This window comes from Phyllobates terribilis, unplaced genomic scaffold (assembly GCF_046119375.1).
Source record: "Phyllobates terribilis strain yellow unplaced genomic scaffold, ASM4611937v1 Scaffold_2__4_contigs__length_985480577, whole genome shotgun sequence".
Taxonomy (NCBI): Eukaryota; Metazoa; Chordata; class Amphibia; order Anura; family Dendrobatidae; genus Phyllobates; species Phyllobates terribilis.
In genome coordinates, this window is record NW_027362762.1 from 426,939,273 (window position 1) to 426,963,699 (window position 24,427).

The 24,427-nt window shown below is 40.5% G+C and overlaps 1 protein-coding gene across 1 annotated transcript in view; it reads left to right on the plus strand.

The window, feature by feature from the left end:
- Window positions 1–24,427, plus strand: part of ATP2A3 (ATPase sarcoplasmic/endoplasmic reticulum Ca2+ transporting 3) — a 221,326-nt gene that overhangs the window by 170,030 nt on the left and 26,869 nt on the right. Inside the window, exons 17-20 of the mRNA XM_073665195.1 lie at window positions 3,225–3,310; window positions 6,631–6,764; window positions 15,479–15,596; window positions 16,892–17,009. Of these exons, the coding sequence (XP_073521296.1) occupies window positions 3,225–3,310; window positions 6,631–6,764; window positions 15,479–15,596; window positions 16,892–17,009 (456 nt within the window). The remainder of the gene's footprint in view (window positions 1–3,224; window positions 3,311–6,630; window positions 6,765–15,478; window positions 15,597–16,891; window positions 17,010–24,427) is intronic.

Sequence of the window (24,427 nt, forward strand, 5' to 3'; positions counted from 1 at the left end):
ACACCGGTACCCGACAATTTAGAACAGAAAGAATAGAGCATCACACATAGATTAGATAGATAGAAACATGTCAGTCACATATATATGAAGTACAGTGACAGTGTTGCTTACTGTACTTGTCATTTAGTGTTAAAATAAGGGATTTATTTTTAAAAAATTGGGGTGGGGTTCCCCGTAATTTTAGTCTCTAGTGGAGGTTAAGCAGACAGCTGGGAAGGGGGTAATACCCACGGAGCTTCCCAGGCTACTAATATCAGCCTCCAGCTGAATACCTAGCCTTTACTAGCTATTAAAATGGGGGACCCCCCAAAAAAATGACGTGGGGTCCCCCCTATTTTAATAGCTAGCAAAGGCTAGGCAGACAGCTGGGGGCTGATATTAATAGCCCAGGAAGGGTGCCATGAATATTGGCCCCCTCCCAGGCTAGAAACACTTAGCCTCACTCTTCGCACTGCCCTGTAGCGGTGGCAGTGGGGTAATAGGGCTGTGGTTGATGTCAGCTTATAATGCCAGCTGACATCAAGCCCAGGTTAGTAATGGAGAGGCGTCTATAAGACACCCCCATTACTAACCCCATAGTCAAAGTTAAAAAAACAAAAAAAAAAAACACCCAGAATAAAGTCCTTTAATTGAAATAAACACACAATTCTTTATTGTTCTAAATTAAACCATACTTACCATCACGCCCATTCCAGCTGAAGCCAATGTCTTCTGCAATAAAAGTAAAATAATAAAGCAACCTCATCCTTACCTTTCCATCGTTCCCAGGACCGCTTCAGCTCTGCTACATTCACATGACAGGCTGGATTGCCGCCGAAAGCTGCCATCCAGCTTGCCATGCCGCACACACAGAGAAGCGCAGGCATGCTTGCGCTCCTCAGTGTATGGCTGTGACTGCATCCAGATGAGCCGAGTTCATGTCCAATGAACTTAGCTCACCTCATGCACATCCTATGGATGCGCCATTTCTGGGGCGGCTGACGGCTGGTGTTTCTAGCCTGGGAGGGGGCCAATATTCATGGCACCCTTCCTGGGCTATTAATATCAGCCCCCAGCTGTCTGCCTAGCCTTTGCTAGCTATTAAAATAAGGAGTTCCCCACGTCATTTTTTTATAGGGTCCCCCATTTTAATAGCTAGTAAAGGCTAGGTATTCAGCTGGGGGCTGATATTAGTAGCCTGGGAAGCTCCGTGGGTATTACCCCCTTCCCAGGCTTCAAACATCTGCCCCAGCCGTCTGCTTAACCTCTGCTAGAGACTAAAATTACTGGGAACGCTACGCCATTTTTTTTTTTAATAAATCCTTTATTCTAACACTAAATGACAAGTACAGTAACCAACACTGTCACGCTACTTATTATATATGTGACTGACATGTTTCTATGTATCTAATCTATGTGTGATGCTCTATTCTTTCTATTCTAAATTGTTGGGTACCGCTGCTGAATTGCCGGCTGGCTTTTTTAAAGAGACGGGTGCATGAAAACACTTATTTATTTTTTTTTAATAAGTCCTTTATTTTAACACTAAATAACAAGTACAGTAACCAACACTGTCACTCTACTTATTATATATGTGACTGACATGTTTCTATCTAATCTATGTGTGATGCTCTATTTTTTCTGTTCTAAATTGTCGGGTACCGGTGTATGCCCCTGCTGAATTGCCGGCTTTTCATGTTTCACTGTGAGCACTGTTCCCATCGATTTGGGCAATCACTGTAATGCCACAACCACCATGGCTGTGACATTACAGTGAGTGGCAGAAAATCCCTGCATGATTGGTGCCCTAAATAGCGCCAAACATGCAGGCCGGGACCCAAGCTCTCACCCGAGCATCTTAAAAGTACTCGGCGAGCTCCGAGCATCTCGAGTACTGAGATGCTCGGGCGAGTACCGAGCAGTGGCGAGCATGCTCGCTCATCACTAATTATTATTTAAAAGCTAGGATATGAATTTTTGGATGCACGTTTAATTAAAAATAGCATCCATCATAATGATGATATTAACGGGGTTTTCAAGTTACAGAAAATCTTTGTCTCCAGGCGCAGTTTGTTTAAAAAATACAAACTGTTCCCTCTCCCCAGGTCCAGCACTGAGTGTCTGCAGCTGCTCCCAGTATCTGTTATTGTCTGCAGTGCTGACTTCATGATGAGTGCTGCATCCAGTCGGTGAGCTCAGCGGCTCGTGCCGTCTACTTGGGCAGAGCCGCTAAGCTCATTTTAATGGCTGCAGCTCTACAGACAATAACAGAATCCGGGAGCAGTCACAGGGACTCAATGTTGGACCCAGAGATGGTGAGTGACTACTTTTGTTTTGGTTTTTAAACGATCTGTGTCTGGGTCTGTATTTTCTCTAACGTAACGCGTTTCATTTTAGGGAAAATAGTAATCATACAAAATGACCTACAGAGAAATCTTCACGTAAGACCCATTCTCTCAGAAAACCACCTATTGATCTAGGCCAGATTTTGTGGTAGAGATTCGCCGTTCCATCATATAATATGCATACTGGCAGACCATTTTGGGGTATTAATCCCAGAGGTTTCATTGTTATCCATTTTACAAACTTTTTAAAGTTTACAGAGTAGTAGATGACCAGACGAGATTGTGCAATGAGTTTTAGGAGTAGAAACAGAATGAAAGTTGGCAAACCAGGATTGTTATAGATTAAGCTGATTTAATGATTGAAATAACAATTACAAACCTTAAAAGGAAAATAAAGGTCAAGACCGAGAAATAAAAAATAAGATTTTGATCAATGGAGGCACCACATGGTGTAAAACCACGACACTGTGGAATTAAATTAAGAGGGTGGGTACTAGGGCAGGCAGAAAAGTCCAGAAACTTTATAGTTTGTTACAGGGTAACATTAAGGTTAGGCTCAGAAAATAGCATGAGATGTCATGGAGGTGTCGGGGGATAAAAAGGATTGAACACCATCCTTTCCATAAAAAATATGTTATCAGATGGATTTTAAAGTGGCTTATGCCTTTTTTTGAGCAAGTGTTTGGCAGTTTAATGTGTATGGCCACCTTACAGTGTAAGGATCTCTTTATAGATGTCAGTCAGTAGTTTGGACTCCCTAAATTCTTCGTTCTACTCAGTCCAAGTTTGAAATGGTTACTTATTAGAGTAATTATTTTGAAGTACAAAAGGAAGTGAGGTAATATAGACTAAGTATCTACATATTCAGAATATTCACTAAAACCCTTTTTCTCCTCACAGTCTATGTTGGCTTTGCCACTGTAGGTGCTGCAACATGGTGGTTCTTATATGATGAAGATGGACCACAGGTCACATTCTATCAGCTGGTGAGTTTAATTTGCTTTTGACTAACTGTACCCATATGCAGGAAGCATTAGACACTATAGATGAGCAAATCTGCAAACATTTGAATTGTCAGATTCACTCAAGTTCTTCCAGGAAATGTGTATTGAATTTATTCTCTCCAGACCACCGAGCATGATATACGTAGGTAAAAAAAATATATATACTTATCCGGCCTTCACCTATCCCAACTGCTCCAGTCAGATCTTCACTAGGCGATCTTCAGCATCTTCCTGCGCCTGTCCATCTTAGTCATTTTCCGATGGTGTCAAAAGGATCATCAATTCAATTCTGACATATCATGTCCCCATAGATTGGCAATAAAAGTTCCTAGGACAAACACACAAGCACCATTATATTCTTGCTAGATATTATAGGGCAATGTAAATTAAGATACAATTGATAATGCACCCTACTGATCCCTATAAGTATTTCTATATAGCCCTTGAGATTAGCACCCTATAATTCAGTATCAATGGTGCCCCCACTCAGGGGTGGATTAAGAGTAGCAAGGGCCCCAGGCAGTTTAGAAGGCGCGGGCCCGCCCCCCCCCACACACCTGACGTATCACATGTCACATGATCCCCTGTGATAGATCATGTGATAGTTCACGTGAAATTAATTTGCCACAATATTAGTATATTAATTATAATAATTTTTTTTTAGGCTGTGTGCCCACTATGCGTTTTTTAAGCGTTTCCGCAGCGGCAATTAAAAAACGCTTGGTAGAAGGTCTGCCATGTTCCCCAATGATAATCCGCATGTGCTCTGCACATGCTGCGGAAATTTCTGCTGCAGATTATCATTGCAGAAAAATCCGCAGCACTACCGTTTATTTTGCGCAAGCGTGGCGTTTTCGCCGCAATTGACTTGCATTGGTATGCATAATATCCGCATCACTACATGTGCACATGCAGATATCATGCGGTTCAATGTGCGGATGGTACCCGGGTTTGGAGAAGAGGAGACTCTCCTCCAGACCGGGGTACCATAGTACCTGTAAAAAAATAAAATAAAAAATAAATATTATACTTACCTTCTGATGGCCCCCGGTGTCTTTATCCGATGCTTGCCGGCAGCTCGCGGTAGACTAAAGGACCTGTGGTGCCGTCATTTAGTCATGTGACTGATCACGCGACTGCGGACGTCGGCAGGCCATCAGAAGGTAAGTATATATTTATTTTTTATTTTTTACCATTATTTTACAGTCACACTATATAAATCCATGCCGGTTGCATGTATTTATATAGTGTGACCAAGTTGTCAAGCACTTTCCAAGTGATGCTAAAATCGCTTGGAAAGCGCTTGACAACCCGCATGCGTAAATGCATGTGAAGAACGCTTCACATCCGCATGTTCCTGGCACGAAAAACGCATGTACATTCTGCATGCGTTTTTTTTGCCAGGGAGATGCAGAAACGCTCAGGAAAAAATCCAGAGCATTTCTCCATCGTGGGCACACAGCCTTACATTAATTGTATGACTCAATATTGAGCACACGTAGCCATCTATACACGGCGGGAGGTCGCATGTAGCAATCTATACACAGCGGGAGGCCGCACGGCGCCATCTATACACAGCGGGAGGCCCCACGGCGCCATCTATACACAGCGGGAGGCCCCACGGCGCCATCTATACACAGCGGGAGGCCCCACGGCGCCATCTATACACAGCGGGAGGCCCCACGGCGCCATCTATACACAGCGGGAGGCTGCACGGTGCCCCCCCAGAGACAGCGGGAGGCTGCACGGCGCCATCTATACACAGCGGGAGGCCGCCCGGCGCCCCCCCCAGAGACAGCGGGAGGCCGCACGCATTCAAGCACATTCAAATGTGTTTATGCGTGTCTGTATATGTTTGTAACACAAAAATACATATAAACAGACATCACACAATGATATCTGCCTGCACACTCTCTCACTCACACCATCCTACGGCATGGCTCCAGTCGTCCAGCCTCTCTCCGGTGCAGCAGTGCGGGCCGGGCGTGCACTGCGTGACTTCACACTAGCAGACACTGCCGCGCAGAGGGTCGTATCTCCTAGCAGTGATGCGGCTGGGCCAGTACACAGGGAAGTTAATAGGTGCAGTGCTGGCCCGGCCGAAGTAGAAGCAGCGGCCATGCGCCGCTGCTGGGGGAGTGGTCCGTGGGCCCCCCCCCTGCCACTGTTTGCCGGTATGTGCTGCGGCGCCACACATATTATAATGAGGGCAATCTGGCCAAGGACCCCCCGGGGCCCCGGGCGGTAGCCCAGATTGCCCTCATTATAATCTGCCTATGCCCCCACTCACTGACTGCTGTCTTTAGTATGCCGTAGAAAGCCCTGATAAGGTATATCCGATTATTTTTATGCGCATATACAATGTCATACAAAGGGAATACTCCTTTGGTTTGCCTTAGTTGTTCATATAAAATCTTTTTTTTTTTTTTTTTTTTTTTAAAGTCTGCCCTAGATGCCTTTTCTTTTGTATCACATTGTATATGCACATAAAATAGTGGGATATACCTTATCAGGGCTTTTTAGGGCATACTAAGGACAGCTGTCAATTAAGGGGTGGCTGACTCTGACTTGGCTGTCCTTTGTGGCTAGGTAGAACCACTTATAGGAATTAATAGGGTGCATTATCAATTGTTTTCTAAAATGTATAACCTCATATTACTTTGTCTGCACACTGATATGTGTTTGTTAAAAATGCACTCACGTGTAAAAAGGTTTTTCTTTTTTTGTAATCTAAGGCTGTGTGCCCACGTAGCATTTTTCAAGCGTATATGCTGCGGAATTTCCGCAGCGTAAACGCTTGAAAAACGCATGTATATCCGCACCCCATGGTCCCCAATGGGATTCCGCAAGTTCTATGCACATGCTGCGGATTTTTCCGCAGCGTTTATGCCGCGTTCAAAAATCCGCAGCATGTCATTTAATTTTGCGTTTCCGCAAGCGGAATTGCCTTTGTCCAATGCATAAAAAACGCAAGGCAATTCCGCATGTGGAAAACGCGTGATAAACGCGCGAAAAATGCGCGATAAACGCGTGCGGAATTCCGCATGCGTTTTTCCGGGAGAGGACTTGCATTTATGCAGCAGAAATTTTCTGCTTCATAAATGCAACGTGGGCACATAGCCTACATGTTAAATGTCAGATTTAGACAATGAAATGAGCTGGAGTGTATATTGGTATAAGTGCAATGTAGTTGCACATTCACACTGTGGCCATTTAACAGACACAACCTAAGATAAAAATACCATAAACCAGTTTTATTGATTTGTAAAACTACCTTTTTCTTAATTGTTACTTTTTTACAGAGACATTTTATGAAATGTACACCTGACAATGCTTTGTTTGAGGACATTGACTGTGAAGTGTTTGAGTCCCGCTATCCCACAACAATGGCCCTTTCCGTGCTTGTAACTATCGAAATGTGTAATGCCCTCAACAGGTAGGTAGACTTAAAAGGCAGAGATCATGTATTTCTTGAGTTTTTGTATTTTTAAAGATGTCTATTTTCAACTGAAAGTAAATTTTATAGAACTTAAAGGGGTTTTCCAACAAACAAAGTTAATTTTAAAGTTGATTTTAATCAATAGATCTTGGAATAATAATAACTTCTACAATTGGATGTGTTTAAATAAAATGCTCCTGTGTTGAGATAATCTTATAAATGTGCCCCTGCTGTGTTCTGTGTAATGTCAGTGTCTGACTGTACAGGGACATGGTCTGATCATACCACATCTCCTGGGTAGGGGAGGATGCAGGAGAGTATACCAACAGGCCAGCAGGGGATCACAGCTGATTCTTTTTCTTTAAAAACAGGCTGTGAAATGCTTTATACCACAATGTTCTACTTCAAAGAATTATTTGCAACCCCGTGCTGTAATGTCTGTATACTCTTTTGCTTCCTCCCCTGCCCAGGAGCTGTGGTATGATCAGACCATGTTCCTGTACGGTCAGACACAGCCATTACACAGTACACAGCAGGGGCACATTTATGATGATATCCTCGGCACAAGATAATTTTTTTTAAAACACATCCAGTTGTGGAAATTATTATTCCAAGAGCTTTTGATTTAAAATGAACTTTGTTCTTGGGAAAACCCCTTTACCACCTTTTAGGTTTTTCTGTTTTTCGTTTTTGCTTTTTGCTCCCTGTCTTCCCAGAGCTATAACACTTTTATTTTTCCTGCAAAATGGCCATGTGAGGGCTTGTTTTTCGCGGAACGAGTTGTACTTTTGAACGACACCATTGGTTTTACAATTTCATGTACTGGAAAACGGGGAAAAAATCAAAGTGCGGTGACATGGCAAAAAATTGCAATTCTACAGTAGTTTTTTTTGTTTTTTTTTACCATGTTCACTAAATGCTAAAACTGACCTGCCATTATGATTCTCATGTCCTTATGAGTTTGTAGATACCAAACATGTATAGTTTTTTTTTTTTTATTCAAGTGGTGAAAAAAAAAATCCAAAGTTTGAAATGGCGAATTTTTTTTTTTTTTTTTGCAGAGACCCGTAGCGTCTCCATTTTTCGGGATCTAGGGCCATGTGATGGTTTATTTTTTTGCATGCCGAGCTAACGTTTTTATTGATACCATTTTTGGGTAGATACCATATTTTGATCGCCTGTTATTGCATTTTATTGCAATGTTGTGGCGACCAAAAAAACGTAATTCCGGCATTTTGATTTTTTTTTCTCGTTATGCCATTTACCAATCGGACTATTTTTATATTTTGATAGATCTGCTGATTCTGAACGCAGCGATACCAAATATGTAAATATTTGATTTTTTAATTATTTTTTTTGAAAGGGGGGTGGTTTGAACTTTTTATATATTATTTTTTTTCAATTTTTTTTTAAAATTTACTTTTCACGTGCTTCAATAGTCTCCATAGAAGACTAGAAGCTGCGATCATCTGATCACCTGTGCTACACATAGGAGGGCTTCACTTGCTATGAGCGCTGACCACTGGGCGGTGCTCATAGCATCCAGGCAATGACAACCGCAGGGGTCTCCTGCAGACCCCGGGTTGTCATGCCAACCCATCAACGACCCGTGGTCATGTGACACGGGCGCCGATGGGTGGGATTAGTGACACACTTCTGGAGTGGCCATGTTAAATGCCGTTGTCAGAGATTGACAGCGGCATCTAACATGTTAACAGCCACGGGTGGATCGCAATTCCACCCACGGCTGTTAGGGGCACATGTCAGCTGTACAGATCAGCTGTCATGTGCCTGAAAACATGTGGGCTCAACGCCGGAGAACGCATGGAGTGCAGGGATATGACCTTGGATGTACTCATATGCCCAAGGTCGTAAAGGGGTTAACGATCCCACAGGTAGGTAGAATTATTTAAAGAGTAATTAAACTTTTCTTTTTTGTTTTATTTAATTATCCTCTAAGTATTGCAAAGTTATGAATTTTTGGAATATACTTTGCCATTATTCACTTATTTTGCTTTTTCTCCCATGTAATATGTGGCAAAAAGGCAACATCTTACAGAACCAGCAAAGTGGGTAGGATTTATAGAAATCTCATGCCCACTGTGCTTCTTATTTATTTATGCTGCATAAACTGACCTGCGGTGCGTTTTTCCAGTCCACAGCATGTTAATTTGTCTTGCGGGTACACGGAGTTCTCTGTTTTTGGAATTTCCCCATAGACTTGCAATAGATGTGTAAAATCTGTATGTAAAAAAGCACATGTGTTTTTAGAGAGTTTCCTCTGCGGAAATGCATCAAAAACGCATACAATCTGCACCTAATGATGTCAGTACCATGAAGTTTCAAAAACAAAGCGGCTTTATTTAAAGCATCAATCCAAAAAGAGAGACCCCCAAACAGATTTCACAGAAAAGACAAATATCTTTATTTAGTACTAACAGACAAAGATCATTAAAACCTTATAAAAGACAAGTAGGCGGGGTTTGTGAAAGACAAAAAGAACCGAAAGCTGGATGATAAATGACACTCCATAGACAACGTCCAACTATAAATACATCCTCATATGATGATGTGTATACAATAAGTCAATGCCTATAAGGTAGATCATTTTCATATAGTTATATCAAATAGTAGAGAATTACTTCTGCGGTGACCGATCTCTACTATGTTTTGAAAAGTATCCACAGAATAGTTTGTAATGAACACAAATGCGCAAATGAAGAGATCAATTCACCACAGAAAAATTTGGGCATCATCCATGGTGGTGGAGTCAATAATACTATGAGTTATTTGTGCCTAAGGTAGAGTTAAAACACTGTCTAAGTTCCAAATCCAAAATCACAGGGATAAGGGAATAAATGTTCTTAATGTTATACTAGGTCACTATATAGAAAACAAATTACATCCATAGTTCATAATATATAGTATGGCTCAGGAGAAAGTGCTTTGTGCTCTCAAACAAAATACATGGATCTTTATTTTTTCCTAAATGGTTCACTTACAACCCAGTAATGGCATCCAGAACCCTGAAATACAGACCCACCATGACAGTGTCTCATCTAGTGCCTCTTGACGCACGTTTCACATCAAGCGGCTTCATCAGAAGGGGTTATGACCTAACACCTGTTTTTTGGCCTTTTAGGTATTATATTTTGTTTAAAGCATGACACACCAACCAGACAAAAAATGCAGCGTCAAAAACGCAATAAAAAATTAATGTTAAAAAATACACACAAAAACACAATGAGAAAACACAAGTAACCCAACTTACATAATAGGTGCGGAAATTCTGCAACGTCAAAACTCACCAAATACTGATCGCGGGAGCATAGCATAATAATTCTGCACACCTTGATAAAAAGTATTCATATCCTTAGGCCTCATCCTCCCTCAATACACATCACCTGATCTGCTTCATCCAATAAGCATTCACGTGTTTACAGCTTGGAGTTGAAAAATATGCAGAATAAATGATGATCTGGTCAAAAAACTCACTTGCCTAATAATTGTGCACACAGTATATGTAATAGCCTACATTCACATATCCATTTCTATTTATATAGCTGTAAAACTGACCATTTTTCTCAAATCTGTTTGGTCTGTTTTGGGCTTCAGTTGCATCTGATTATTTATCATCCACTATGGTGCGGACCATTTCAAAAAGTGGACATCACATGACCGTATATAATGGATGTGTGAATGCTACCTAACGGCTAGAGCTTCAGTCATAGCATTGATAAATCACATTCTCTGTTGCTTAGCTGTGGACAGTAGGTGTATAATTCTACAATCAGCAGCATCCATTATAGGGCTTTCCAGATCTTTAGTGTTGATGTTTTATCTTTAGGTCTTACATTCCTGGCACCCCTACCAATCCATTTACTGAAAGCTTCACAGAGCTTACCAGGCACAGCTCCTTATATTTTGTTGTGGCTCTTCTTGGTACAGCAGCACTCTGTGGGTCAGTTCATTTCAGGTGAATGGGACTGAGCTGCTATACGAGGCACAGACTATACAAGGTTCTCAAACCCCTTTACCATCTTCACTACCTTTGACTTACATGTACGTCAGAGGTAGTGTCCCTGCCTTTGATGTGGGCTCACACGCAGAGCCCACATCTTTCCCCACACTTGATGGCTGATTTAACCTTAAGCACTGTTATGTATAGCACAGGTGATCGGACGATCACAGCTTCAAGTCTCCTAAGGGGACTATTGAGGCCAGTAAAAAAAAAAAAAAAAAAGTTTTAAAAATGTGGAAAAAATAAAAACGAAAACTCAAATCGCCCCCCTTTTTCAAATAATTAAAAAATACACATTTGGTATCACTGCAATGAGGAATGTCCGCTCTCTCAAAATATAATGTAAGTTAATCAGATCGAGAAAAATATCAAAACTCCAGAATTACATTTTTCTTTTTTTTGGCTGCCGCAACAGTGCAATAAAATTCAATAAGAGGCGATCAAAACACCGGAAACCTAAAAGGTATCATTAAAAATGTCAGTTCAGGGTGCAAAAAATAATTCCTCAAAATGGCGACAAAATCTTTTGTAAAAAAAAAAAAATTCCGATATTTTTTTTTTTTTCCACCACCTAAATAAAAAAATTTATACATATTTGGTATCTGCGTACTTGCACTGACCTGGGGAATCCTATTGCCAGGTCAGTTTTACCATGTAGTGAACCTGGTGAATAAAAACGCACATAGAATTTTTTCTTGTTTTCCAGTACACTATATGATAAAATTAATGGTGGCGTTCAAAAGTACAACTTGTCTCACAAAAAAACAAGCTCTCCTACAGCTATGTGGCCAGAAAAATAAGAAAGCTATGGCTGTTGGAACAAGGGAAGAAAAAGCGGAAAATCACTGGATAGTGAAGGGGTTAATTTATGAAATTATGGGGTTTCACAATATAAATATTATATAAAGAAAATAACCAATACATAGTACATTACATATTTATTATATCATATAAAAAATAGCCTTAGAGAGTATATGTAGCAAGAATTCTATGTGCCCACGATCAGAAATGGCAGCGTTTTGGACCCTGCGGATTTTCGCTGCATCCAAAACTCTGTGTTCTAATCATACACTTATATCCGCATTTGTTTAGGGAACTAAGTGGATTTACTGCATCTAATGACTGGCTATGGGGGAAACTATGTACAAATTAACATGCTGCGGCTCGTAAACCCGCAATGCAGGTGAGTTTACACAGTGTTAAATAGAAGCACAGTGGGCATGGGATTTCTATAAATCCCATCCCCTGTCTTTGTAATGTAGAGTGCAGCATTTTCAGCGCAGCAAAAATACGCTGTATCCAAAACGCTGTTATTCCTGATCATGGGCACGTACCCTAAATATTATGTAGCTGAAAAAAAAATATTTATCACATTGTTGAATAAAAGAATTCATGTATTAATGCTACACATATAAATCAAGATAAAGCAGGTATAAGTGCTAGGGTCCAATAGGGTTTGCTGGGTGCGTATTATCCCCTCATTCAAAGTAACCAGGCTGAGGTTCAGCTACAGCACTCTAGTAACAAGCTTGTATAAAAAAAAAAATCATCGCTATTTATGTAGACATTTTTATATAGTAAGATTACTAGATGATGGGTTTATACCCAAATTACATTCTAGAAACATAAATGGGTTTTAAGAAAACTATGCATTGAGTTTTTAAGAAACTGTAATGTAATAGAAAATGTGCATTTTACAATATGAGAATTCTGTATGAGGTAAGTGTTCTGCATTTCCCATGCCATAAATGGTGTAAGGATACATTGCACATTATTTCCAAATACTTGATCTTATCATGAAACACAAACAAGTCGATATTACGCTTGTTGAAATTGGAAAGATTTTTGTACTTCTTTCAATGCATTACATGTTACCATATTAGGACATTAAAGTGATTCTTGATGTTAACAGAGTTATGACGACATTGGAATTAAGTAAGACGTGAAGTACTTAAAATTAAATTATCTATTACACATGGGAAATCGCGGTGTGTGTATATATATAAAAAAAAATATATATATATATATATATATATATATATATATATATATATATATATATATATATATATATATATATATATATATATATATATATATATATATATATATATATATATATATAATTATATATATATAATACACCGTATATGTTCACAAGATCTGTATAAGCCAAAGTTATAACTGTTATTATTAGTATATATTTTTTTTATTATTGGCACACTAGTTTTATATCAAAATAATTCACAGATGGCTATAAATGTAGACATCCTTCCAATTCTTTCCATTTAAAAGATCCCCTGATGAGAAGGTAATCACTAAGTGTCCTGCTGCTAGAACTCATAGGAATTTGTGGAGAAGTTGGCGGCAAATGTTCAGATCAGGTTTTCCATTTATAGTCAATGGTCATCTATATGGCTGCCTGATGATAGCACAGCGGTGCTGACGGGAGATGAACTGGCACAGCACTTGCCTAGCACTGTTGGCACTTAATTCAAGCAATCAGCAGGGATCACCGCAGTTGGACTTGTAGCAATAGAACATGAGTAGCATATGCTAGTGATTTACTACTATTGTGTATTGTAAAACCACATCTCTGAAAGTGCCTTCACACACAGGGCTCGCTTCATCGTTTGCGATTTATTGAAATCTCTTTTAAATTTTTTTGCCTTGTGGTATTTTGGTATTTGCTGACATTGTTTGCGCCAAATTCTTCAAAATAGTGCACGTAGTTCATGAGTTTGGTGCCAAATCACAAATGCTTTCTTTTTGTCTTTTAACCAGATTTTGTGACTTTTGTAGCACCAACAGTCACAACTCTTTAAAAAGTCACCAATATGTGCCAAATTGAAAACTCAAATTGAAATCTTGCAGCAGGGGGTAACTGTAGTGAGTTGCGCTAAAAAATGTGACATTTGGTGAAAGTCGCATTTCAGGATCTGTCTAAAACTTCTGGATAAATAAATGTGTCGAGGAGAAAATAAAGAGTTAAAAAAGACTTAGAGATATAACTTAAAAAATGCAGCAAAACATATAGAGCGTAAGAGGCAAATATTAGAGCCACTAAAAAGGAACGTATTACTCCAGAAAACTGGCCCTGATACACCATTGCTTTTTCTCCAGTGTTTAGGAACAATCGCTTTGCTTTTTGCATCCTTTTATCAAGCTTTTTATGGCTTTTTGCAGCAGATGTTAATTGGCAGTCAATAAGGAGATATGTAACACAATACCAACATTATTTTGTAGCTTTGTGTGTTTACAGTTTTTATTTTTTTAATGCAGCATCCTCAAAGTATGTCATATTTTTTCTTTCCTGTTATTTCATTAGCCTTATATATAGGAAAAATGACAGTTACCTACCTATTGAATTACCGGTTGATTTAACTTTACTTGTTCTTCATTTTAAATATTTTATTTGTTCCTGTATTGTTTTTTTTTTACTACAAAATAAGATACGTGCAGTGTGCATAGGAATTTGTTCATAGTTTTTTTTAAAAACTATATTCCGGCCCTCCAATGGTCTGAGGGACTGTGAACTGGCCCCCTGTTTAAAAAGTTTGAGGACCCCTGCCCTAGACAATGACCCCTGGTCAGATCAAAGAGCATGTCTACAAAACTATCCCATAGAAGGCAATGATCATCACCAGCTTATTGCTTCTATGTCCCATGTAGCTGCCATAAAGTATATCTCTAAATGCTGTTCAGCAGCTCAACACAGAATAACCATTTAATTTGTGAAAAATTATATTTTTGTTTTAAATAGTTTTCTCATGAAGGAGAAACATGTCTCCAATAGAGTGCCTGTTTTTATCCTAAGTCACGCAACAAGCCTCGATAAGGGTTGATATGGACTGTAAATTTTAGGATTCCTGCTTCCAATAGGTATCACTAGAGTTCTAGTCCTCTTCCTCTCTGAAGGGACTACCTTATTGGCATATTTAGTTTCCCAGTGGAGAATTGAATGGCCTAGAAGTCATCTTATGCCAGCTTGGTACTCTTGACAAGGAGGGACATTAACCCTTAGACCCTCATATTCAGGAGCTCACTGCTTCCCTGAATCCTGGCTCCCTGCTTGCCAGGGAACAGTGTATTGTCCTCCTGAAAATTGACAGTTTGGACTAGTGACGTGGTTGTGCACCTGCCCAAACTGTGCCCACTCCAGTGCTACAAGTAGAGATCATTTTGCCTCTGCAGCATTGGTGGAGCACAGTGCCACTAAAGCTACCAGATCAAGTGCTGTAGTGATCCCGGACAGCTTTAGAGCTATAAAAAAAATTAATTTAAAAAAAAAGCAGCTTGTAAGCACTGTGCATTGGTGCTAGAGGGCAGTGGTGACCAGAAACCTAGAAAACGGGCATTCTAGAGAACTGACACGATTTTTAATAGCAAGTAGAGTGTGAAGTTCTTGTTTTTATAAAAAAAAAAAAAAAATTGTCATTTTGAGACTATCCCTTTAATGACCACGGACTAGCATGACTCAAAAAATAAAATGGAGCTCATTTGTTCTTTCATCATGCTTGTGAAGTAAATAATTTTATACCAAATGGATGATACTTTGTATTTTACAACCCTAGGCTGCTTCCGGAGCCTACTTATTGTTTGTTTTATGTGCAATTCTTTGTATTTTTTACTTTTGTATTGTGTTTTTTTTTTTTTTAAACATTTTGTTATGTCTTTTTCATATTTACAGCTTGTCTGAAAATCAGTCATTATTAAGAATGCCTCCTTGGCTCAACATCTGGCTTCTCTGTGCCATAGTAATGTCCATGGCTCTACACTTCCTTATACTGTACGTGAAGCCGATGCCAGTAAGTGCAGAAATATATTAGAAATGTTTAATTTATAGTAAAACACTTTGCTGTAGATTTTTGTAAAGTTAAGCTAATAGAAGTCACTTCTGGAACATTGCCTGCTGTTTATTTGCAGTGCACCATTTTGCCGTTGCTATTATATTTCTGTGAAGACCCAGGGTCTTCTGTGGGCGTAACGCTACTCAGACAACACAGGGTGAGGGTTAAACAGCGTGGCAATACTTTATTGAACCACAAAGCGGACAATAAACACACAGAACAGTCCCAGCAAATACCCAAGATGGTAGAACATTATACAGTCTCACCCTTCCTTCTCCACCCGTCTGGGATAGAACAGCTGCGACTTTGGAGACTTCCAGGGCCGACTACCTCAACCAGTGGCCCCCTGCTTCTGGCAGGCCCTGACAGAACATAGTGGCAAGTTTAGGAAGCTAGCAGTCCATCGAGGTACAAAGCCAGGAGACCCAAGGGTCCCAACCTGGCCTCTCCAAGAGTTTCCGTGGAGCCAGATGACCGGCGGGTCCCAATCTGACTTCTCTGAATGTCTCCATGGGTTGCAGGAGACCGGTGGGTCCCTCCTGGCAACCCCAAACAACATATCCATGTGGCCAGGTGACTTCTTCATTCTAACCTAGCCTCCCCAAAATGTATCCATGTCTCTCTGATGGTCAGTGGAGCTGATACGAATCTTTCCAGTCAGGGCCTTACCCTTAGACTAGAATCATGTAGAATACAAATCTGTGTCTCTTTGGGTAATGCCATGCAATCCATTTGCGGTCCTGAAGGATGTCTTTCTCCTTGTAGTCTTTCAGATGCTCCTTGATTCTTTGCCCCAAGACTGACTGGTACAAAAACACATGTCCCTTCTGCTTCTCTGGGCTCAGCCCCCTGAATGACAGAAATGCTCTCACCCCCACCCAAAGCTTAGTGTGCATTAATGGAGGTATCTTTCTCAGGTCAACCATATCACCTGGGTCTACATGTGAGATTCCCTGTGGTGAAGGCTGTGCCGGATCTTCTTTCAACACTTACACAATTGGCCTAGACTATTTTTGAACAATGGTTAGAGGCTCCTGAGATACTAATGAGATAAGTGGAATGCTGGACACTTTACAAGTTAAATTAGTGTATATAAACTGACCAGCAAGCAGAACATTAATAAAACACAGCCAGCAATCTCTAATAGAACACAATAATGTATTTCTCTTGGATTAACAAATCTAATCTTCTGGCTAATTAATATTTTACGCTGTCTCGTCACAGTTTCAAATGTTTCTGTTTTATATTTGAAGCTAATTTTTCAAGTAACTCCTCTGAACTTCACTCAGTGGGTGGTAGTTATGAAGATCTCATTGCCAGTGATTCTGCTAGATGAAGGACTCAAATATATCTCGCGGCATCACTTGGCTGGTAAGTGTATTCTTTATATAGGTCTTAAAGCAGAAGTCCTGCTATAAATTATATCTTTCTATTTACAGGTTTTAATATAATTATTAGGCCATGTTCACACATCATGTTTTTTTCTGTGTTTTTTGATGCATTTATTAATGTAATTTTTCAGCTGCTTTTTGCAGTACCAGCAAAGTCTGAGATTTTCACAAATAATGTTTTTTTTTTTGTTCAGCATTTTGTGCCTTGCATGGTTTTTTGAAAGATAGAGCAATGTCACTTCTTTCAGCATTTTTTCACCCATAGGAAGTAATGTGTGGTAAAAACGCACCAAACACGCAGCGTTTTTTATGCCAAAATAGAATGTGTTTCTTTTTCACTTAACTTTTATGTACATGCATAAAAATAGACAGTGAAAAAAAAATGCACAAAAAAATCACCAAAACTGCAAGAAAAATCCTGAACAAACCTCCCTTGAGAGTTCCGGTTTTGCTGCATAAAATTGACGCCAAAAAAAACATGATGTGTGAACATAGCCTTAGGTTCCCAATCCTGAGCTAAGTTGGGAGAATGTATGCTTGAACTCAATGAATACAGAAACTTGAAAAAAGTAGTAATGATTCTGCTTAACAGTGCCTTGTAAGTGTGCTCATCAGCAGCAAGTAGTTGGCACATCATAAGAAGGATTATTGACATGCATATGAAGCCGGTCTGATTTGTGTACTGCAAGCACCTTATTCAAGTCCCAACAAATAATTTTTCTATTGGATTCAAGTCAGTCAACTGTAATGGCTGCTCCAGAATCTTCGGGACTTCTGAATAGAAACCTTGGGTGAAATTGACCTTAAAATCATTGCGCTGTTGGAAGGTCCAATGATGCCCAAACTTCAGCTTTCGTACAGAAGGCATGATGGTTTCCTCTAGGATTTGCTGATACTTGATTCAATCCATCTGCTTTTGGATCAGTAGAGGTTTGTTTTGGTCTTCAGGCACTGAGACTTTCAGCATATAACGTTTCTTACTGTGCAAACTGAAACCTCAGTGCCTGCTGCCACCAAATCTTTTGCAGTCACTCAAGGGTTTTTTACAAACTGCTGAGGATTCTGGTAGCAATCATTGATTCTCCTTCCTTTTCCTGCCACGTACAGGTAGTGAAGCCAGTTGAGTTGAGCGGATCTGACAAAATTTTAATTTGCCAAATTGCATGGAAATTCCTGGTAAATCCGATTCACTGCCAAGTTATTCTGTGCAAATTGACTGGCCCTTTTTATGCATTTGGGGTCTCTATAGACGTGAAAGAATAATAAATGCAGGCACTGTGTCACTGTACATTCAGTGATCTGCCTACTATTTTAAATTCTGCCTGTGTAATTTGTGTGCCAAACCTGAAATTTACATAAACCAAAATGGTGCAGCACATGCACAGTAGCATCTCTTGGCAACCGAGAAATGCTACTGCGCAAGCGTGGCCGACTTCGCCATATTGCTACGGGCAAATTTCTTTTTCCTTCAGCAAAATGGCCCCGCTAGCGGCGTTTGCGCAGTAGCATCTATTGGCAAGCGATAGATGCTACTGTGCACACGCGGGTGCCATTTTGCAGGAGGAAAAATAAATTTGCCTGCAACAATATGGCACCGCTGGCTGCGCTTGCGCAGTAGCATCTCATGGCAACAGAGAGATGCTACTGCGCGGGTGGCGGGGGCCATTTTGGTGCATGTAAAATTTCAGGTTTGGAACACAAATTACATAGGCAGTATTTAAACTAGTAGGCAGATCACTGAAGGCTCAGTGACCTGTCCGAAGGCAGACATAAAAATACAGCAAGAGAATCTCATTATCTCAGAAATGAAAATAAAGATTAAATGCGTCCAGTGGTTCTTTTATAATCAACAAAGGTATCATTTTACTCAGTGTAACAGCACCCACCTGACAGTGTATGTGGTTTACTAAGCACAATCCTGCTGGCAGGTGTGCTTTAAGTAAGAAATTTATGAAAAAAATGGCATGGGTTCCCCCATAATTTTTATTAATCAGCTGAGGGAAAGCTGACAGCTGGGGGCTGATGTTTATAGCCTGGAAAAGGGGGTAATACACATGGAGCTTCCCAGGCTATCAATATCAGCTCACAGTTGTATACTTAGCCTTTACTGGTTATTAAAATGGGAGAACCATCCACCCCCTCTCCCCATCCCCCACAACCCCCCAAAAAAAATTACGGAGTCCCACACCCCCTATAATTAATAACCAGCAAAGGCTAGGCAGACAGCTGTGGGCTGATATTAATAGGCTAGGAAGGCTCCATAGCTATTCTGGCACTTAGCCTCAGTTCTTCCCATTTGCCTTGGTGCTTTGGAACATGGGGTAGTAGTATTGGGGTTGCATTGGCAAGTGGAGTAATAATATTGGAGTTGATGTCAGTTTTGTATTGGCAGCTGACATCAAGCCCAGAGGTTAGTAATGAAGAGGCGTCTATAAGACGCCCCCATTACTAACCCTATAGTCATATTGTAAATAAAAAACATCAAGACTAAAGTCCTGTATTTGAAATAATGACACAGATTCTTTTATTAAAATGATCACTCCCCGTCCCTCACTTACCCATTTATTATGGAAATTTATTAAGGAAAAATAATAAAGAACCATATTTCTCACCTGTCCGACGAGAAGATATTCCACTTGAGCCAATGTCCCCTGTAAAAGACCAAGAAATAATAAACCACCATATTCGTCACCTGTTCAGCTAGAAAATAATTAGTTTATCTCTTGACGAGTTTACCTCTGACACTTCTAGAGGTCTTGCTGAACGGTAGCATGACATCCAGCAGAGACACTGAGCTGCGCGTAATAGCGCAGCATCAGTGCCTCGCGGTCACGTGGAAAGGTGAGCGGAGTTCATAGCCAATGAATTCCATTCACCTCACGGCTCACTTTATTCACGTCACCGCTAGCGTGAGAACTATCTCATGCTAATGTCAGTGAGGTGAACGGAGTTCATTGGCTATTAACTCCGCTCACCTTTCTCACGTGACCGCCAGGCACTGGTGATGCGCTATTATGCTCAGAGGCTCCTGGATGCATAGCTGAACAGTCGCATCTTGCCACCGTTAAGCTATGTTGTATCCAGATGTAGCAGAGATGTATTTACGTCGCGGGACATATAGATTATCTTCTCGTCACAGGTAAGGAATATTGTTTCTATTTTCCCTTTTTCCAAAATAAATGGGTAAAAGAGGGGGGGTTTATTTCAATAAAGGAGTCTGTGTCATTTCAAATAAAGGTGTTAATTTACAATATGACTATGGGGTTAGTCTCATAGATGCCTCTCCATTACTAACCCCTGGGCTTGATGTCCGCTTCCAATACAAAGCTGACAGCATCCACTCTTCCCTCTTGCCCTGGTGCATTGGCAAGTGGGGTAATAGTATTGGGGTTGATAAGCACCAGAATTGGCACATCTTATGGATGTGCCATTGCTGGGGCGGCTGAGAGCTGATTTTCTTTGTCTAGGAGGGTGACAGTATCCATGGCCCCTTCCTAGGCTATTGATATCATCCCGCAGCTGTCTGTCTAGCCTTTGCTGGTTGTTAAAATAGGGGAGACCCTACATCATTTTTTTGGGGGGCCCCCCATTTTAATAACCAGTAAAAGCTAAGTATACAGCTGTGAGCTGATATTAATAGCCTGGGAAGTTCCATGGGTATTACCCTCTTCCCAGGCTATAAAAATCAGCCACTGACTTGGGTGAACTTACTACATTAAAATATAACCTTTATTTAATTGTTGTGATAAAAGTATTTTGATCCACCGTACTATTGTGCAGTCTTATCTGATCTGACCAATTACTTAGTCAGACCAAGATACTAATAAAATACTATATTTTACCTAACCATGTCTATTCAATAATAGAGGTGTCACTATTAGAATTAGCAGTATTACAATAGCTCCACTGAGTTGTCAGATTTATATGCTTACTTCCATCGCTAATACGCTAATGGTAATTGCACTTAACCCTTTGAAGCCTATAGTTTGCTGCTGTTTAAATAACGGGGGACTACCTCCAAATTGGAATATTGTACACCTTGAAACCTCTATACACTTTTATTGCTAATTGGACACGGTATTATAAGCAGCCTGTTGTAACAATCACACCTAATAAAACTAATATCCAGCAAATATCAATGTGTGACAGCCATCTTAGTATATAGCAGTACTGGATTAGGCAATTTGTGAACACTCAGTTGTGGCTAGCATCAATGCCGGGAGATATAGCTCCTGTGCTTGTGATAAAAAGACAGCACACTTATCTTGCATATTAATAAAGTAAACCTCCTGATGTGCCCAGAAAAATGCTGGGTGAAACGCGTTGAGGTAGATTATAGATAGGAAAGTAAATGCAGGAAACGAAGGATAATGTAGTCCTATACTTCTGACAGCAGCCATTGAATGACAATAAGACAGTGTAGTCTGAAGTGGAAAGGGAACTGTAAATAAGGGATTAAAGCTAAGGATGGGTAAGTAATTGGTCAGATCAGATAAGAGTACACAATAGTACGGTGAATCAAAATTATTTTATCATAAGAATTAAATAAAGGTTATATTTTAATGTAGTGAGTCCATCCAAGACAGTGAATTGAATATTTAGTGGACTCCAACTTTGTGGAGACATAAGGTCCTCGATCAGTGAATTTATAAACATCAGCCCTCAGCTGTCTGCTTTCCCTCAGCTAGTTAAAAAAATTTGGGGGACCCATTTTTTTTTCTTGTACCTATATATCTATTCTATTCTTCTGCTTCACGCTGTGAATTTACTGTGTGCGGCTGATGAAATATCGGGTTTTCTATGAGATGGATGCGTAAAAATCAGACGGCATTCACATGGTCCTTGTGACGTGCAATTTTTTTTTTTTGCACCCATTGACTTGCATTGGCAAGTCCCGTCTGATATTCACGGCCACTCACAGCAAGCTGCGATTTTTTTTTTTTATTTTTTTATTTTTCCGAGCTGAGAAAAAAATCGCAGATGAGCAGGGAATCATAGAATTACATTAGTCAGCGTGCAATCCGATATATACATATATTTTTTATCCAATTGCACTCATCCTTTTTTCTTGCAGAGAAGTATGTGTCCTAAAAAGTGAACTAGGAACTCTGCCAGAAGCTGGTGTCTGGCTATACATTACTTTTGTGCAGCAGGTCATAACCGCCAATGGGAGTGCAAAGTACTAAAGATGCTTGTCATGAAGGGGTTAAATCTGAGACTGCAGTAGTTAGTAAAAGTGGCATTTTGTGGAGAATTTGGAGAAACCACATGTCATATTAGTTGTGTTCAGCTATTTTAAATTGTTATTGTTTCATTGGTTTATTGCAAACAGCAAAAAGTTAATAAATAAACCTAATTTACAATTGGGGTTAAATAATTTTGGTTATATAGTATAGGAATTGCTACTGGGTGGCAAAATCAGTCCCTACTAACTTTTGGCATGGATTTTCACTAATTTGTTAAGCTGCATTGAAAGGGTGGTTATTCTCACTTCTTACCTATAGGTGTCAGTAAAGACATTTTAAATTTGAAAACAGGACTGTCCCATTGCATTATTCATAAATACACATGGTGAATACCTTATTTTCAATCAATTATGTGACAGCAGCTTAGTACATAAACCTGCAGACATAGTAAAAAGGTACACTTGTTTAGTCCCAAAAAATGGAAAATAAGCAGATTGAATTTAGACAAGAGCAGAATGGGATTTTTTTTTCTAATGGGTGGAATCTTGGTATGCTGGTAGGGCTGATATTAGCGCAGTACTTGTTGTTCAGTATTTACAACATGGGTCCAGCTAGCTAGATGGACATGGAGAGACTGGAAGGAAGTGAGCTCTGATTCTTAGACCTCCAGCGTTGTTTCCTGCTGCATCATTCAGCACAGAAGGCAGTATTAATGCCACTACTGTTCCTCTTAGGCCACGGCCCCACTATCTGTATTTGGTCAGTATTCTGTCAGTATTTTTTCTCAGGAGTGGGAGCTAAAACCAGGAGTGGGTGATAAATGCAGAATTGGTGACTTGTTTCTATTATACCTTTCCTCTAATTGTTCCTCACCTGGTTTTGTCTCCCACCCCTGAGAAAAATTACTGACCAAATACTGATAGTGGGGCCGTGGCCTTACAAAGTAAAATTCCTCCTTTGTTTCCTCTAGCTCAGGGATGTCAAATTCAAATACAGAGAGGGCCAAAATAAAAAATGTTGCCAAAGTTGCGGGCCAACCTTAATATGTATAATGGGTCCCACATAGTCCTCCATACAGTATAATAGCCCCACATAGCTCTCCATACAGTACAAAGGGGCCCACATAGTCCTACATATAGTATAATTGGTCCAACATACTGTAGTCCTCCATACAGTATAATGGCCTCACATAGTTGTCCATACAGTATAATGGAGCTGCGGTGCCGGCATCACGGGCCAAATATAAACACCCTGAGGACCAGATTTGGCCCTTGGTCCAGAGTTTATACGTGTGCTCTAGATGGTAATATTGTCCCCTAGAAGACGGTGTCAACATTTTGCTTTTAGAAAGCAAGTTCCCCCTGTGCACCTTTAATGGTCATAATACTCTGAATTCCCCTATAACAATAATACTTAAGTGTAACGGTTAGAAATGTCCACTGAGCCCCCTATGTACAGCTCCCCCCATACACGGGATGATGGGCCCACAGCTCCCCCCATACACGGGATGATGGGCCCCAGTAGCCCTTCCACTTGTAAGAGTGACCGTTCAGTGCCAACAGCTGAGCGGCAAGGGAGCCGATGCGGGGACCCATGCTGTCGGTCACCGCACTCAGAGGGCTTTGATCGCGCAGGATGTGATGGAATATCAGCACCTCCTGCCCGATCAGAGCAGGAGCTTGACGCTGCAAGTGGCCGAGCTCCTAGACTAACAACCAGGAGTGGTACCAGCACCGCCCCTAGCTGTTAGCCCCCTAAATGCTGAAATAGTAACCTTTAGGAGGCCGGGAGAGCGATGGGAATCCTCTGCCTTCAGATCGTTGCCGTGGTAACCTGAGGTCGTCGTGCAAAATGGCTCCTCAGAAATCCAGTGCTCCCAAATCCAAATGCCCCTCTCCCTTCTGAGCCACACTGTTTGCCGAAACCACATTTTGCATCCACATGTTTGGCAGGGTATAATTTCCAAAATAGGGTCACTTGAAGGGAGTATTCTGCTCTTCTAGCACATGGGGGCTGTGCATTCTGCAGACTATTCTAGGAAAATCTGCTTTCCAGGAGGCAAATAGCGCTCTGTCCCTCCCGAGTCTCTCCATGAGTCTTGCACTAAATATGGCACTCCTTCTCTTCTGAGCTTTCCATTATGCCTCAAAAGTAGTTCCCGATTACACGTAGGGTATTGGTGCACTTAGGAAAAAATGGACCTCCGTTTGTT